Raw genomic sequence first — 18,351 nt, 5'->3', positions numbered from 1 at the left:
CAAGGTGACCATCCTGCCAACTACAAAGGCTGCTCAGCCTACAAAAGTCTGTACTCAAGCAAATACCCCAAACTTAGAACAAAAGAGGAAAATTACCAAACACCCAGCTCGCCGAAATCCACAGTTATCCCAATCCCCCCAATCAATCAAACACCCAGCCCTATCAAACTCACCACTCCCTCAAACTCCTATGCCCAAGCGGTACAAGGCACTCAAAATACACCAAATAGCCACAGGGATCCTCCCCAAAATAGTGCCCCCACCTCACCTAACACAGACAACGTCTCTAGACTAGAAAAGCTAATAAAGAAACAATCGGAGCAAATAAACAATTTGCTATCGCTATTAACATTCATCATGGACAAATTAATACGCCCAGACACAAAATAAAACCAAGACGCATAGCTCTCTGGAATGCCAATGGTCTAGCGCAACGCAAACTTGAGCTAGAACTCTTCCTAAAACACCAGCTAATCGACATAATGCTCATATCTGAAACCCACTTCACCGACAAAAACTACCTGAACCTAAACGGATACAAGTTCTACCATACCCAACACCCCAGCGGAAAGGCCCACGGCGGCACCGGAATCATAATCAAAGCAAACATCAAACACTACGAACTTCCACCATTCCAGAAAGACTACCTCCAAGCAACAAACGTAGCAATAGAAGACTATCATGGTACAATCACCACCTCAGCTGTATACTGCCCTCCCAGACACTCCATCGCCAAAGAAGACTTCGACCACTTCCTGGACACCCTGGGCAACAGATGCATAGCCGGAGGAGACTACAACGCTAAACACACCCAATGGGGTAGCAGACTGGTTACAGTAAGAGGCAAAAACCTCCTCAACACCATAATATCCAACAACCTCAACTACCTTACCACATACGAACCCACACACTGGCCCACCGACACAAACAAAATACCCGATCTCCTTGATTTCTTCATAACTAAAAATATCTCGCCAAGACACGTCCAAATCAATTCCTCGGCTGATCTCTCCTCTGATCATTCCCCCGTGATAGTAACAGTCAGTTCAACTATCATCGAGAATACACCTAATGGCTCCATTCATAACCAACACACCAACTGGCAGCTCTTTAGAGAAGTCTTTACCCACACAACTTCAGCCTCAACCTCACTAAAAACCAATGACGAAATCGAAGCAGCCACGGAATACCTAAATGAGAGCATAATAAACGCTATCCGCGTCTCCACACCGGCAAAAACGTCCATCAGCAATCACGAATACCCCCAGTACATACTAAAAAAAATAGCAGAAAAACGTAGACTAAGAAGGATATGGCAGACCCATAGAACACCGGAGGACAAACGCAAACTAAACAACGCAACTAGAAAACTATCCAAAACCATAAAGAACTACAATAATGACCGTTTTCACAAATATCTCGCCAGCCTGTCCCCCACAGCCGACTCAAACTACTCACTATGGAAAGCCTCCAGGAAACTCACGCGCCCCCCACAAATAATACCTCCAATCCGCCGCCCGCAGGGTGGATGGGCGCGTAGCCCTATAGAAAAAGCCAACCTATTTGCCAAACACTTGACTGAAGTATTCCAACCCCATTCCTCCATAGCCGCAGCGGACGTCACCGAATACCTGCACACTCCCTTCCAAATGTCCCCTCCTATCCAACCCTTCACTTCTGCAGAGATCATAGAAGCAATCAGTCGCCTAAACCCCAAGAAAGCAGCAGGTCACGACCTAATAGGAAATAAAGCAATCAAGGAACTCCCCATAAAAGGGATTGCACTCATCGCATCAATCTTTAACGCCATCCTCCGCCTTGAACACTTTCCTAAGGCGTGGAAAATCTCACTAATCACCCTCATCCCCAAACCCGGTAAACCAATATATGAAGCCAGCTCCTATCGCCCAATCAGTCTCTTACCTACCCTGTCTAAACTATTCGAGAGGATGCTCACGAACCATCTCCTTCCACTCCTAGAAGAATTGAAAACTCTCCCAGATCACCAATTCGGCTTCCGAAAACAACACTCAACAGTAGAGCAAATCCACCGCATAACCCACATGATCAGCCAAACCCTTGAAAAGGAAAAATACTGCTCAGCCGTATTCCTAGACATCCAACAGGCATTCGATAAAGTATGGCATGAAGGGCTACTCTACAAGCTTAAAAAAATCCTACCCCACCCATACTACTCCATCTTAAAATCCTACCTAACCAACAGACAATTCATAGTCAAATGTCTAGGCGCCACTTCCGCAACATTCCCAATAGAATCCGGCATACCGCAAGGTAGTGTCCTCGGACCCCTACTATTCTCCATCTACACTGCCGACTTACCCATATCAAACGAGGTAACAATAGCAACATTTGCCGACGACACAGCACTATTAGCTACCCACGCAGACCCGGCAATTGCCTCATCCACTCTCCAGCGAAGTCTCGACTCCATGGAAAAGTAGTTCCAAAAATGGGGCTTTAAAATAAACGAAAAAAAATCCTCCCATGTAACCTTCACGCTCCGAAAACAAACCTGTCCCCAGGTCACCATTAACAACACAATAATCCCAAGCAAGGACTCCGTAAGATACCTGGGCATGACCCTGGACAGGAGGCTAACCTGGAAAAAACATATCTCGGAAAAAACAAAGCAACTAAAGGAAAAACTAAGAAAATTCTATTGGCTCACGGGCCGACGCTCCAAACTAAACATACAGAACAAAATAACCCTCTACAAGGCCGTAATAAAACCTGTCTGGACCTACGGAATCCAACTATGGGGAACAGCAAGTAACTCCAGCATTGAAATACTCCAACGCTTCCAATCGAAAACGCTAAGATCCCTATTAAATGCACCCTGGTATGTTACCAACGAAACAATATACCGAGACCTCAAGATACCTACAGTCAAAGACGAAATACACAAGTCCAGAAGCAGATATAACACAAGAGTCAACAACCACCACAACCCACTAGTCACCCAACTACTGGACACGACGGACCAGATCCGCAGACTAAAAAGAAAATACCCACTAGATTAAATCCTTAGTCCTACTAGAATCAACAATATAAAGCTATTATAATCCATGTCATTGTATCACGCCAAATTAAGTTACTGAAAATTCTCAACGAGAATTGATTGTAAATATTCTAATAAATAAAAAAAAAAAACATTTCTTGAACTCTGAGTTTACACTGACTGCGATTTGGTTCTGAGCTCCAGCCGTGACTTTCCAAGATTGAAGCTCTTACAATTTGACTTTCGGTGGGATCTGTTTCTTTTTTGTTTGTCACCCCTGAATATTCCTACCACCCTGTAAGCGTACACAACTGTTGCCACGCTTCTAGAACATTCGGTGGAAGGACCGTTGGGTTATCGATGACACATTAGGCACTTCAGCGATATACATTGTCGCCAAGGCCGCCACATCCTTATCTCCATCATCGGTCCATCGGATTTGAAGGGTGCCGATCATGTAACGTAAATCACATCAGAGACCAGGACACACACACACACCGCGGGCAGGATGGTGTCACGATCGGCATACTTCGAACCCGATGGACCGATGATGGAGACACATGGCGGCCTTGGCGACAATGTATATCGCCGAAGTGCCTAAAGGTTCATCTATGTCCTAACGGTCCTTCCACCAAATGATCTAGAAGCGTAACAACGGTCAGGTATGCCTACAGGGTAGTGGGGATAATGAGGGATGACAAACAAAGAAGGAACAGATGTCATCGAAAGTAAAAATATTGTAAGAGCCTCAGTCTCGAACGGTCACGGCTAGAGCTCAGAAGTGTCTTATAAGTGTATAAACGAGGAAAAAATAAAGTTTTCTTCTTTCTTTTAAATTTCTTTTTATTTTACGTGACAATAACATGGAAATATCACAAGCCAACGACGAGGACAACGAACCAACACACCACGAAGAAAGCTGGACGGTGGCAACTTCCAGCAAAAAACGCAAGGTAACCCCGTTCGCAAGCGGGAGGAAAACCGAATCACTGGAAAAAAAAAACAATGGCTTCTGTTCCGCCGCGCAACACATCTGCACGCCATCCCGCGCGGCTTGCCAACCAACGGTCTACGTGTCGTCCTTCGAACACTCCATAGGCCTAAGGACCCACCATAAAGTTGCAATCCTAGTTGCATTGTTCGCACAAATGGTTTAAGTCAATCTGTTGCCCGAAAAGACTTTTTTATTCTAGAAGTGTTATCGGCCGGTTTTTAGAAAGGTTCTTGGGTTTATTACGTGCTCTTAAGAATTACGGAGAAAGCGGGTAGTAGCCTAACGAAAAAAGCGGAGATCTACCTAACGGAAAATCTGAGTTTCCCTATAAACAATGTCGCCTAGGACCCAAGTTGGTAGGAGGCTTCTTCCTCCTCTCTTCCTTCCTAACATTGGTCCTAACCAATCAACATTATCGCGGATTATTGCCCTCACTTTCCTAACTAAAAATGTAAGCACCGAATCCGCGTTCTTCGTTCAAAGGGCACACCCATACCAATCTTTCCTCCGTATTCACATCAGAATAAACTTCAGAGTTCCAATGTCTCTCACGGTGTCTAGAGTTCCTACATTCCCTATAACTCTCACCGTTCCTATATCTCTCAGAGTTTCCTACAACTCTCAAAGTGCCTACACGGCCTAGAGTCTCCTATGGCTCTCACAGTATCCTGAAGTCCGACAGCTCCTACAGCTCTCACGGGCCTAAAGCTCCCTATAGCTCTCACTCTCTCAACTAAGAATAATCCTTCTCTTCGTTATCTGTATCTCAAACAACGGCGTTACTACTTTGTGTGATTGTATAATGTCTTGGAAATATATATTTTTTATATCTCTGTGAACCACAGTGTTATACCACAACAACTACCCCTATTATCCTAACCGAAATACGGGGATCGAACTATTCGTGGTGTCGATTATTCTAATCGTAACGGGAATTTACGACACCCGTTGACGCGTATTCTAACGACCGCGTCTCTCCGCGATAGCTCCAAAAAAAAGCTTCAGGATATCAAACTGCATAATTCATTTGGCGCACTGCCAGAAGAGACAGCAACGGACTCAACGGAAAGTCCGACAAACCGCATTCCTAAACCACCACCAATATACATAGATGCGAAAATAATTGACGCCCTCATTGAACTGCTAAACAACACTGCAGGGAAAGATAACTATGTTATCAAACAGATAAAAATAGACCAGGTGAAAGTGCAAACCAACACCCCAGACACATTCAGAAAAGTGACAAGATCACTAAAGGATAAAAATGCAGCGTATCACACCTACTAGCTCAAATCCGACAAAAGCTACAAAGCAGTAATCAGGGGATTACACCCAAAAACAAATACCGACAAAATAAGCGAAGAACTAGCAAAAATCGGACACCAGGTAAGGTCAATAAACAACATAAACCGAACTAAAACCTAGAAACAATAACAAAGACATATACGATATAGAAAAATTACTAAACATAATAGTAAAAGTGGAGTCACCTAGATATAAAAACGATATCCCACAATGCATAAGGTGCCAGCAATACGGCCACACAAAAAACTATTGCAATAGAACCCCGGCATCCGTTAAATGCGCAAAAAATCATCTTACGATACACTGCCCATCCACGGGAAAAATAGAGGAGGTTAAATGCTACAACTGCAACGGAAAACACCCAGCCAGTTATAAAGGTTGGAAACTAGGAAACAATTACAACGCAAATTGTTCCCGCCCCTACGAAGCAGGACAATCACTAACATACAAGCCCAACAGGACAGCACAAAACCCGAAATAATACCAAATACAGAGCAAGCAACAAACACCAAACCCAACAGCACCAATACCATTGGTGGTCTAAGCTACGCTCAAGTAACCAGCCAATCGACACATACAGACAACCAATATCACAGCAATAGTAACAATGACACTGCAGAAATCAAAGAACTGCTCAAACAATCCATAAAGAACACCGAAATGCTAACCAGAATGATAAGCGAACAAAATGCAGTACTCAGACAGCAAACCCAACAAATCACAGTCATGCTACAACTAATTACAAACGTGCTAAGCAAAAAGTAAAAACGGACACTCTAAAAATAGCAGCCTAGAACTCAAACGGCCTACAACAACGGGCCCTCGAAATTAAAACATTCATATACAATAACAATATAGACATACTACTTGTCTCAGAAACACACTTCACTACAAAAAGCTACATGAAAATATCATACTACACCATATATGATATCAAACACCTCTCAGAAAAAGCTCACTGAGGGACAGCAGTGATAGTCAGAAACGATATCAAATATTATCTACACAACCAAGTTAACAAAGAATATTTACAAGCAACCACCGTTACAGTTCAAACTAGCAGCAACTACTTCCAGTTGTCAGCAGTATATGTGCCTCCGCGACACAAAATAACATCACAAATGTGGAAAGAATACTTCCAGGACCTAGGGGACAAATACATCGCAGCGGGAGACTGCAACTCAAAGCACACGCTATGGGGGTCAAGAAACATTACACCTCGAGGCAGAACACTGGAAAAATACATTAGAAATAATAACCTCAATATATTATCCACAGGAACACCGACACATTGGCCGACTGACCTGAACAAAAAACCAGATCTTCTGGACTTTGCAGTTACAAGGGGACTAAACACAAACAAACTTTTTTTTTATTTATTAGAATATTTACAATCAATTCTCGTTGAGAATTTTCAGTAACTTAATTTGGCGTGATATAATGACATAGTTTGTAATAGTTTTATATTGTTGGTTCTAGTAGGATATAAGTATTTAATCTAAAGAGTATTTTCTTTTTAGTCTGCGGATCTGGTCCGTCGTGTCTAGTAGTTGGGTTTCTAATGATTTGTGGTGTTTGTTGACTCTTGTGTTATATCTACTTCTGGACTTGTGTATTTCACTTGTGACGTCACGGTGGATTGTTTCGTTCGTAACATACCAGGGTGCATTTAATAGGGATCTTAGCGTTTTCGATTGGAAGCGTTGGAGTATTTCAATGTTGGAATTACTTGCTGTTCCCCATAGTTGGATTCTGTAAGTCCAGACAGGTTTTATTACGGTCTTATAGAGCGTAATTTTGTTCTGCGTGCTTAGGTTGGAGAGAACAATGAGCCAATAAAATTTTTTGAGTTTGTCCCTGAGTTGGTTAGATTTGTCTAGGACATGTTGTTTCCAGGTTAATCTCCTGTCCAGAGTCATGCCCAGGTATCTGACTGTGTTCTTGTTGGGAACTGTTATGAGGTTATTATCGGGTTGGCGTTGGTCTCTAATAGCGCCGTGTCGTCGGCAAATGTTGCTATGGTTATTTCTGTCGAAATTGGTAAATCGGCAGTGTAGATGGAGAATAGAAGGGGTCCGAAGACTTTAGGATGGAGTAGTAAGTGTGTGGTAGGACTTTTTAAGTGTGTAAAGAAGCCCTTCGTGCCATACTTTGTCGAATGTCTGTTGAATATTAAGGAATACCGCTGAGCAGTATTTTTTCTTTCAAGGGTTTGGCTGATCATGTGGGTTATGCGGTGGATTTGCTCTACTGTTGAGTGTTGTTTTCGGAAGCCGAATTGATGATCTGGCAGTGTTTTCAGATCCTTTAGAAGTGGAAACAGTCGATTCGTTAGCAACTTTTCGAATAGTTTTGACAAAGTGGGTGGAAGACTAATTGGGCGATAGGAGCTAGTTTCGTGTATTGGTTTTCCGGGTGACGTAATCTGTGACGTTTTGCAGGTTTTGGGATAGTATTTAAGGCGAAAAATTGAGTTGAAGTTTGAAAAAATGAGTGCAATCCCTTCTACGGGTAGTTCCTTAATTGCTTTATTACTTATTTGATCATGTCCCGGTGCTTTCCTGGGGTTCAGACGATGGATTAATTCAGTAACCTCTAGAGAAGTGAAAGGTTTAATGGGGGGAGACATTTGGAAGGGGGAATGCAGGTATTCTGTTATTTCTGGAGCGGCATTGGAGGAATGAGGTTTCAAAACGTTGGATAGGTAGTTAGTGAACAGGTTGGCTTTTTCTATACGGGTTCGTGCCCATCCGCCTTGCAGACAGCGAATTGAGTTTCCTGGAAGCCTTCCATAGTGAGTAGTTGGAGTCGGCAGAGGGGGACAAATTGACGAGGTACTTTTGGAAACAGTCATTTTTGTATTTTTTAATGATTTTGATTAACTTCCTGGTTGCGTTGTTTAGCTTGCGTTTGTCGTCCGGTGTTCTATGGGTTTGCCATACTCTTCTTAGTCTTCGTTTTTCTGTAATTTTAATATGTAATTTTAATATGTAATGGGGGTATTTGTGTTTACTGATAGAAGTCTGGGTAGCTGTTGAGGAGCGGATGGCGTTTATTATGCTCGCGTTTAGGTATTCTGTGGCAGTTTCGATATCTGTCTTTGTTTTTAGTGAGATTGAGGTAGAGGTTGAGCGGTTAAAGATTTCTCTAAAGAGCTGCCAGTTGGTGAGTTGGTTGTGAATAAGGCCATTAGGTGGGTTCTCGATTATTGCTGAACCAACTGTTGCTATTACGGGGGAGTGGTCGGAAGAGAGTTCAGTCGAGGAGTTGATTTGGACATATCTGGGCGAGATATTTTTGGTTATGAAGAAGTCGAGTAAATCGGGGATTTTGTTAGTGTCAGTGGGCCAGTATGTGGGTTTATATGTGGTGAGGTAGTTGAGATTGTTGGTGGTTATGCTTTTCAGGAGTTTTGCCTCTTGCTGTGACAAATCTGCTGCCCCATTGGGTATGTTTGGCGTTATAGTCTCCTCCAGCTATGAATCTATTGCCCAGGGCGTCAAAGAGGCTGTCGAAGTTCTCATTAGCAATCGAGTGTCTGAGAGGGCAGTATACTGTTGAGGTGGTGATTGTACCATGTCAGTCTTCTATTGCTACGCTTGTGGCTTGAAGGTAATCTTTCTGGAATGATGGAAGCTCGTAGTTCTTAATGCTGGATTTGATGATGATTACGGTGCTGCCGTGTGCCTTTCCACTGGGGTGTTGGGTATGGTAGATGTTGTAGCCGTGTATTTTGAGGTAGTTTTTGTCGGTGAAGTGGGTTTCAGATATGAGCATTACGTCGATTTGCTGTTGTTTTAAGAAGAGTTCTAGTTCAAATTTGTGCTGAGCTAGACCGTTGTCGTTCCATATAGCTATACGCATTGGTTTTATTTTGCTTCTGTGCGTATTAATTTATCCATGAAGAGTGTAAGTAGTGACAGTAAGTTGTTAATTTGTTCTGTTTGCTTCTCGATAAGTTTTTCGAGTCTGGTGAAGTTGTCTGTGTTTTGTGGGGTGGGAATACTATTTTCTGTGTGTTCACTGTGGGTTTTCGAGTTTTTTACGTTTCCTTGTGTTGCCTGCGCATAGGATATTGATGGTGTGGTGAGTTTTCTTGTATGGTTATCTCCTAGGGTCTCAGTTTTGGATACTTAATATTATGTAGTGTTTTATAGGCTGAGCATCCTTTGTAGTTCGCAGTATGCACTCCTTGACAGTGGATGCACTTCGCGGGGGTTTCTGGGGATTCAGTGCATTGGTCTGTGGGGTGACTACCTGCACATTTTACGCACCGGAAGTTATGATTGCAGTATTTCTGCGTGTGGCCGTTCCTTTGGCACCTTTTGCATTGTACTATTTCTTTCTTTACAAGAGGTGGTTCGAACTTAACTATGGAGTTCATCAGCCGGTTGACGTTGTAGATTTGTTTGTTATTTTCTTTTTGTTTTATATCTACGAAAAATAGCGATAGTGGATTTTTTGTGACTCTATGTCTAATGTTGCTGATGTTGGTTACCTCGTGGCCAAGTGTTTGAAGTTCGAACTTTAGTTCGTCTAGGTCGACTGAGTGGTGGATATTGCGTAGCACCACACGAAAAGGTCTTTCTTGCTTGAGCTGGTATGTGTGGAATTTTGCATTCAAGGTTTTTAGCAACTTAGTTAATTTTCTACAGGCGTCAGGGTTGGTCGGCAGAATTTTCACGTGGTTGTTATTAATTTTTAACTTGTAGTCCTTTTTGCTGATATCTTTTTCAATGGACTTTATCATTGTTTGGATGTCGATAACGTCGGAGCTCTCCGGAGCTAAGTTATAACACCGCCGTTTTTCCTCGCCCGTGACAAAGGGGCAACACATCTTTCTTTGCAAACGACCAGCACACAAAAAACGCAAGCTGGAAGCAATCAAGACAAATGTGAACAGGAGTCAAACTAAACCACCAGCTAGCCAAGTGACCACCTACAACAGGTTCTCAATACTGGAGACTACAGAAGACTCCATGAACACAACCGAAACGGTAAGTATCTCCATACCCAAAGAATTTCCCCTTCCCCGCCAATATTCATTGACGACGTTATCGACAAACAAACTAAAAATAACACCCAACCTCGAGCTCAGCTCCGATCATACACCCATAATAATTGAATACAGAAACAAACCAATACTTTATAGCAAACCAGTAACACTATGCAATAAATCCACCAAATGGCGAACTTTCAAAGAAATAATAGAAAGCAAAATAAACTGCAACATCCCATTGAAAACTCCTGAACACATAGAACAGGCAGTAGCAACATTGACAGCAACTATTCAAGAAGCAGCAAGGACAACCACTACACCCGAATCAGTCAGCAGCCAAACAATAACAATTCCGCAAGAAATACTCGACAAAATTAGAGAAAAAAGAAAAGCGAAAGCAAAATGGCAAAAACACAGAACTTGAGAAAACAAAAAACACCTAAACAAACTTGCAAAGGAAATAAAAAACAAAATAAAACAGCACAACAATAACGAATTCGCAAAGTTCATAGGGACACTCTCTACACACGAGAACACCAACTACTCACTATGGAAAGCCACGAAAAAAATAAAGAAGCCAATAATACCCGTCCCAGCAATCAGAAAAGCAGATAACACGTGGGCAAGAAGTAACGAAGAACAAGCTGAAGAATTCTCCAACCACCTCTACAACACATTCACACCACACATTATCAACAACAGCAAGCTCAAAAGTCATACAGAGGAGGATGCGCAAACCACTATTAACACAACCGACAAGGAATACACCATACCTAAAACAACAGCACAAGAAATTAGAAACATAATCGCTGAAACAAAAAACAACAAAGCACCAGGAATCGACCTAATCAATGGCAAAATCTTGAAAAACCTTCCGCCAAAAGCAATAAGACTAATGACAATAATATTCAATGCAATTCTAAGAATTCAATACTTCCCCAAACCATGATAATTAGCACAGATTAAAATGTTACCTAAACCAGGAAAAGACCCACACAAACTGCATCTTACAGACCAATATCACTGCTTCCAGTATTTTCTAAAATACTGGAAAGGATAAATATTACCGGATAAAAACAATAATAGAGATAAAAAAACTCATACCGGAACACCAATTTGGATTCAGAAACAAACACTCCACGATGGAGCAAATGCACAGGTTTATCAACGAAATAATAATAGCTCTAGAAAACAAGGAATACTGCACAGCCCTCTTTATGGACATAGAGAAAGCATTTGACAAAATTAACCATGAAAGCCTACTACAAACAATTAGGAAACAATTCCTGGAGCAAATACACCAATTAATAAAATCCTACCTAAGCAGCAGAACATTCGTAATAAAAATCAAGGACACACATTCTGAAGTTAAAGACATCAAGGCAGGGGTATCACAAGGAAGCGTCCTAGGCCCAATACTATACACAGTATACACGGCGAGCATTCCAACAACTACCAATAGCACAGTACTGACATTCGCGGACGACACAGCTATACTAGTCAGGCATACGAACCCAGAAACGGCAGTCAAATTATTACAAGAACATATCACAAAAATAGAAAAGTGGCTACAAGAAAAACAAATAAAAGCAAACCCCAATAAATGCAACCATATTACATTCACGCTACGAAGAAAGATACCACCAAACATCCTTCTGAACGGCACGCATATAACACAAACAAAGCATGTCAAATATCTAGGACTCCACTTAGATACACAACTCACATGGAAACTACATATCAAATCAATAATAGAAAAAATACAGAAAACAAGAAGACAAATGCATTGGCTAACAAGCCGAAAATCCAAATTAAGCATAGAAAATAAATTAAAAATATATAAAACGATCATAAAACCAATCTGGACGTACGGAATATCACTCTGGGGGACAGCAGCAATGAGACATATAAACAAAATAGAGATAATACAAGCTAAAATCCTTAGAACAGTAGTAAACGCACCATGGTACGTTAGAAATGATGACATACGGAGGGACCTGGGAATCCCAACGGTCAAGGAAGAAATTAGCAGATACTCAGAAAAATAGAAATCAAGAATAGCAACACACCCAAACCGGCTAGCTGCGGAAACGTACAAAACCGTAAACATGAACAGAAGGCTAAAAAGGAAGCACCCAGCAGACCTCACAAAGGATATAACCTAGCAAACGCGAGGATGGTACCCCGCTGGGGGTAGCTACCAACATGTTAATATAACTGTTAAAAAATTCTACCAAATGCCCAAATTGGACAAATTGTGAATTTCAATAAATAAATAACAAAAATTTACCTATGACGATATGTACTCACTTTGGCAAAAACAGTTAAATAAATATTGGGAAACAGCTCACTAAACACTTATTCAAAATAAGCAACAAATTTATATAATATTGCACTGTTACCTTTATTCATTGATAGATCATAAACTACTGAGCAATTTCTAAACATACTAACAGAGTGTGCTATCATTTCGTTCTTAGAATAAAACAATTTTGTTTGTTACATGCTAAACCTCATAATATTTTTAATTATTTTCTACGAACCACATACTCTGAGCTTATAATGTTTTAATATTATACGTTACATACGAAAAACGTTACATGCGTCATTGAGAAATTAAAGATAGCATACCTGGGCTATCTCTTTGACAAGGAGTGTATGTTATAATATGTAAAATGATTAGAATTAAAATGTAAAATATAAAAGAGATTATAATTAAAGTGGTATGGTGAAAATAAATATTGCAAGTATGTATAGATATACATAAATAATGGGTTATTTGCTGATTTCATAAAGGGACAATTGAAAGGTTAGTAAAAATCAATTATGAATCTTCATAATTAATTTTTTGGGTAGCGAATAGTGAAGTAGGAACGGAGAGCCCGAATGCTGAATTAAATTGATCCACAGAGAAAATTTAGATATATTTATACATCTTGAGGGATAATTTTGCAATAATATTGTTTTGTTTTTGTCGTTTTATTCTCAGTAAGATGCGAGTCGGCTGATACGGTGAGCGATCTATAGATCAAATTATGGTGACCTGGCTGCGACTGACTCATTCATAAAATCTTAACTCACCTGTAAAATGTAGCAAAATACGTACGCAATTTAATAACTATAAGTTAGTAGATACCTCAGTATGAATATTTAAAACACTGTAATAAACGTATCGTATGCTTGCCGGTCAATCTTTATTTTAAACATTATTTTAAATTCTATACGAACATAGGTTCGAAAAATTGATCAGTATACTCTTATATAAATATCAAAGTGCACTATCGTGGTATCTTTGTTTGCTAACGTCATATTAAGTAAATAATGACCATCGGGAAATGATGGCGGTAAACCATCCATGCTGTCAATTACGTAGTCTTCTCGTTGGTAAACCCCCTAAAATATAATAAATTATAAAGTTAATTACCTAACGTTTTTAGAAAAATGTATGTAATACAAGATGATTTCTTTATTTGCTCATTACATATGTACATATGTTGTAAAATAATTTATCAGAATAAAAACCAAAATTTGTATTTTATTAGGTATATAATGAAATATGAAAGAAAAAATAATTAATTCCTCTTTGATAAATATAAATTAAAGGTTCTCATCTGTATTACATTTCTGAGTATCAAATTGTTTACACACCGGGTCCGGAGGACAATTATCGCCATCCATGTTGATTGCTCTTATTATAGGTACCCCTATAGATTTTGAATCCGCTGCAACCTCACAAAAACTTGCATCTATATGAAGTCCAAGATCAACCGTATATTCACCCATTCGAACCGTAAATACGTCGGCTGTTACCTATGAAACAGATGTTGATGATACGAATATTAATTTAATGATACGAGTAATTCTGTAATCTATCATGTATAGGTTATATATAATATTTATTATATATACTATATATTATATATATTTTACATAATTTCATATCGTTTCTATTACAAGGACATATAATTAATATGTCTTGTATATATCATAATATGTATTATAATAATACATGCGTTACATAATAATATAATGAATTTTTTAACATTTATTTTAATCACTCTGCTTTCGTGGTAGGATTATTGTTTTAATATGAACTATAATACATATCATTAATAGAGAAGATAATATGAAACCCATTTTCATTTTAATAAAGCTCTTCTTAAACTACGTAATTAATTTACCTAATTACTATATACATACATATATCTTTTTTAAAATCTAATCATCGTTTATTTCTCTTTCATGTCTAATTGGAAGAACTCAAATGAAAAAAAGAGATTTAATTAGAGAATTTACTGGTCTCACTATGATGATTGTTTGAATACTTGTAAGAAGAAAATATGCAAATAACATTTTTTTTTTCAATGGATACACGTTCATCATCTTCCTCTAAGAAAGCGGAATTTCCTCTATTTAAGGAGATCGATAAGAATACGCATCTCAATGAGATACAAAGTAAACTCACGGTTAGTAATCATGATTACATTACAAAAACTTTTTCCCTTGTAACTATATGGTAGTTCCTGGTAGTTATTACGTATCATAATTATTTCCTACTCACACCTCTAAGTAATTAAAACACTTGATGGATATTACTGTTACATTGAGGTGAATGTACATTTAAACTATAAACTCGAATATGTGTTAACAACCACAAACTTTTACATGTCTTTATAAGTTAAACAACCAAAAATGATTAATATTCAAAGCAATTGTAAAAGCATTTCGAATATAGCAAGATACTTATATGCACGTATATATGTAGGTAGAAATAGCAGCCAATATACGAAATATAAAAAATTAGAGCAACAATCTTAGTTGACGCAAGATGGTTGTACTACAATTGCATATATTAGGTTATCCGAAAAGTTTCTTTCGTTTTATGAGGAAATAATAGACGCACAAAGTTTTTTGTTTTATATTATTTTGTCGAATTACATTCGATCCATTTTGTTTTGTTGAGATAAACACCACGACATTTCACGGACTTGGTATCACGATTGTACACGAAGGTGCACTGTTGTAAAAAAAACACGTTTGCGAAAGAAAGACACTTTTCGGATAACCTAATATATTGAAATTTTTATTAATTTGTTTAAGCTGAATGATTAATCGTTATTTATGATACTGTAATCGAAAATACTTTCAATACATACCTTAGTGTCCTCAGGAAGTGCTTTAATGATCTCTATATACGTGTTCAGACTAGCCCCATATGTGCTATCATAATTTAGTTCAAGATCGCATGACTTTACATATTCTTCATTAATTTGACTACAGTCAATATCTTCCAATATTATGTCGTAATCTGCCTTATATTAACAAATATAAATTATTTAAATTAAAATTAAAAATTAAAAATGTATTATTTTCTTGTAATATTCAAACTGTAATTATTTTTACTAAAAAAATGATAGTTATAATTACAATAGGTATTATTATTTCTTACAAAAATGTATGAAAAAGTTTGTTTCATCCAAAAAGCAAACGTGCCCTGAACTTTTGAACAACGTGGAACATTTTTATAGTATTTCACAAAATATTACTCCAAAAAGAAAATAAACTTATTACACGACTTAATACATCATTTGTAGGAAAAAGTTAATTATTTAGTTATTTTATCCTTACTTGCACCATGCACCATTCTAACGCACAGACTGTGAACAACCAGAAGAGCATCCTGACAGCTAGTATCGTAGACAGCAGGTAGTATTAAATGGACTATTTCAATCTGTTAGCGAATAATATTCAGCATTGCTATTGTCATCCATTCGGTTACTCAGGAAGAGAATCCCGTCTGATAATGTAACATCTAGTGGATCTGTGATTTTATCACAACTTATTGTCTTTTATAGTCGTGAAACTACTACAATAAACAACTACATAAAAACACTTGTCACGAACATTGTACATTTGTAATTACGAGGGTCATAGTAAAGATTGCTATACTATCATTATGTTATTATTTATTACGTATGTAAGTATACTATTATTATGTTATTATTTATCATTAAATATGTTCATTATCATTAAATATGTTCATTGACACATAGGATGTATTCGCCGCAAAAATATTCCAACAATTTTTTGCAACATTGATATTAGACGCATCATCTAACCTTTCCTCAAAGCTATCCTAAATCGTCAACTATCATAAAATACATACAATAGATATTTTTTCAACTTACGTATTTAGAAGAATTTTAATATGAAGAATTTTAATATTTAAAATGTTGCGAGATCAGAATTCATTGGATTATGTATTAAACGTTTCAGCAAATTCACTCTTTATACAGTGAAGACATTGACTCTTCCCACTCTGGCTACTAAATATGTATTCATAACAATATTGTTTCTATTATTGCATAATATACGATGAAATAAGTATGTAAATAGCAAAATGTTTAATCGTAGATTCAATTTATTGTATTATAAACGTTCTATCTCGATTTCTTTTTTGTCTAAAAATAAATTTCTTATACCTTGAAGCACTATAAGCGTAGAACGGCTTCTAAATTTTTATTTCGAGTAATAATTATAAGCAAAATTAAATTAAACGTGAAATAAGGAATTTTTCTATTTACCTATCTGTTCGTTACCGTATGTGGTTAAAGACTGTTTTAAGAGCAAACCGTTCAATTTGAATGAGCGAATAAGATAAATGATCGGTCAAAACTTATAACGTTTGAACAAGAGTTAGAACAGTGACTAATTTCTCATTTTACATTTTTTGTTTCATTCTTCTCTCACCTAAAACTACATGCATCCGTGAGAAATTGAAATTTCCCGGAGCCTGTATGCCTGTAAATATGCCTGTGTATCAACAAAAATGATCTTCTCGGTCTGCAGCCAGCTTCTATCAGTGCTCTTTTTCCTCTTCGTGTGACCATATTAAGAAGAATATCAAATAAGACAATTCATAGACCGTTAACACTGACATGTTCCCTGTTAATCGACAAAAAAGGCACATAACATGAGCTGGCCTTGAACGAGTTATCATTGTTGCCTAAAGCAATACATCGCTCACTGGCCAAAAGATAAATTACAATATCTTTGATGCATTCGTTTCACGATGAAATTCTTGTTCTCGACGATATCTATCCGAGATCAAATAACCCTACGAATAATCTGGACATTGTTTTGCAAAAAACGTAAATATGTAAATGTAAAAAATATAATTTTAACGTTAATCTTCTTTTAACATTTCCACCTATACACACCTATCGGTTAGTAATGTTAGTAATGTAGTATGAAAAGTTAAAAGTAATACGTATACTATTTATATTTGATCCCAGAAATACAATAAATCTTGAAAATGATTAAATAATTATTTTCTAAATTGCTTATTCTGATTTTCAGTCTTTCATTCTTAGTCAGTATTAATAAATTCCAACAATAAATTGCTCCATAGACCTAAAAAATTGTCAAAATTACTAATTTAATAATTAGTCAATTACTGCGAAAATATGCATGTGCATTAATGTACATTGTATATAAACATCTGTAGTTCAACGATAATGCATCGAGTCTAAAATTTCCTAAACAAATCGCGTTCGTTAAAAATTTAATTTATCCCCCGAAAGATAAATCGACAAAGCAAAACGGGAAGTTTCGCAAACGCTAACTTACGACTTATCATCACTTCGATAATACACGGACGCTTTACGCACTTATTCCAAGTCCGACTGGATGGACACGCGGTTAAATGGATTTCGTCAATTTATTTACCTCTAGCTGCGCATTTCAATTATATGCGTACTCTTTGTCAGTAGTATCCAGTAGTGGACCATCGCGGCATCGTGGCGTGCACACGCACACTGCACACTGTACACGCGAGCCACAGCAATGATGGTTCCTGATAAAATCGTGGGAACGGATGCGGCCCACGATGCAATTGAATTAATCTCGATTGAACAGCACCGTGTCACAAAATGAAATAGGAAATCGCATTGTTATTAACCATTACTGTTTTCGAGAACGTAGCTCGTTATTGACCTCCGCCGCGTTTTTTCTGTTTCTTCCTATCTATTCCTT

The 18,351-nt window shown here is 38.0% G+C and overlaps 1 protein-coding gene across 1 annotated transcript; it reads right to left on the bottom strand.

Moving 5' to 3' along the window:
• Window positions 1-13,492: 13,492 nt before the first annotated feature.
• On the bottom strand, window positions 13,493-18,132 carry LOC100648823. Its single transcript, XM_003395829.4, has 5 exons — window positions 18,046-18,132; window positions 15,946-16,138; window positions 15,474-15,629; window positions 13,966-14,127; window positions 13,493-13,710 (listed from the first exon to the last, which is right to left on the bottom strand). The coding sequence occupies exons 2-5, from the start codon at window positions 15,994-15,996 to the stop codon at window positions 13,564-13,566; spliced, it is 516 nt and encodes a 171-aa protein (XP_003395877.1). The 5' UTR covers window positions 15,997-16,138; window positions 18,046-18,132; the 3' UTR covers window positions 13,493-13,563.
• Between the last annotated feature and the right edge of the window lie 219 nt (window positions 18,133-18,351).

Source organism: Bombus terrestris, chromosome 5 (genome assembly GCF_910591885.1).
Source record: "Bombus terrestris chromosome 5, iyBomTerr1.2, whole genome shotgun sequence".
Classification (NCBI taxonomy): domain Eukaryota; kingdom Metazoa; phylum Arthropoda; class Insecta; order Hymenoptera; family Apidae; genus Bombus; species Bombus terrestris.
The sequence above is the reverse complement of the archived record's forward strand: the minus strand, read 5'-3'. Positions and strand labels throughout refer to the sequence as shown.

Excerpts from the sequence above, each read along its gene's own strand:
- LOC100648823 (XM_003395829.4), bottom strand. The coding sequence starts at position 15,996 with ATGCTCTTCTGGTTGTTCACAGTCTGTGCGTTAGAATGGTGCATGGTG. Across the intron at positions 15,630-15,945 it reads TAGAATGGTGCATGGTGCAA|GCAGATTACGACATAATATT; the intron begins GTAAGGATAAAA and ends TGTTAATATAAG. Across the intron at positions 13,711-13,965 it reads ATAATTGTCCTCCGGACCCG|GGGGTTTACCAACGAGAAGA; the intron begins GTGTGTAAACAA and ends ATTATATTTTAG.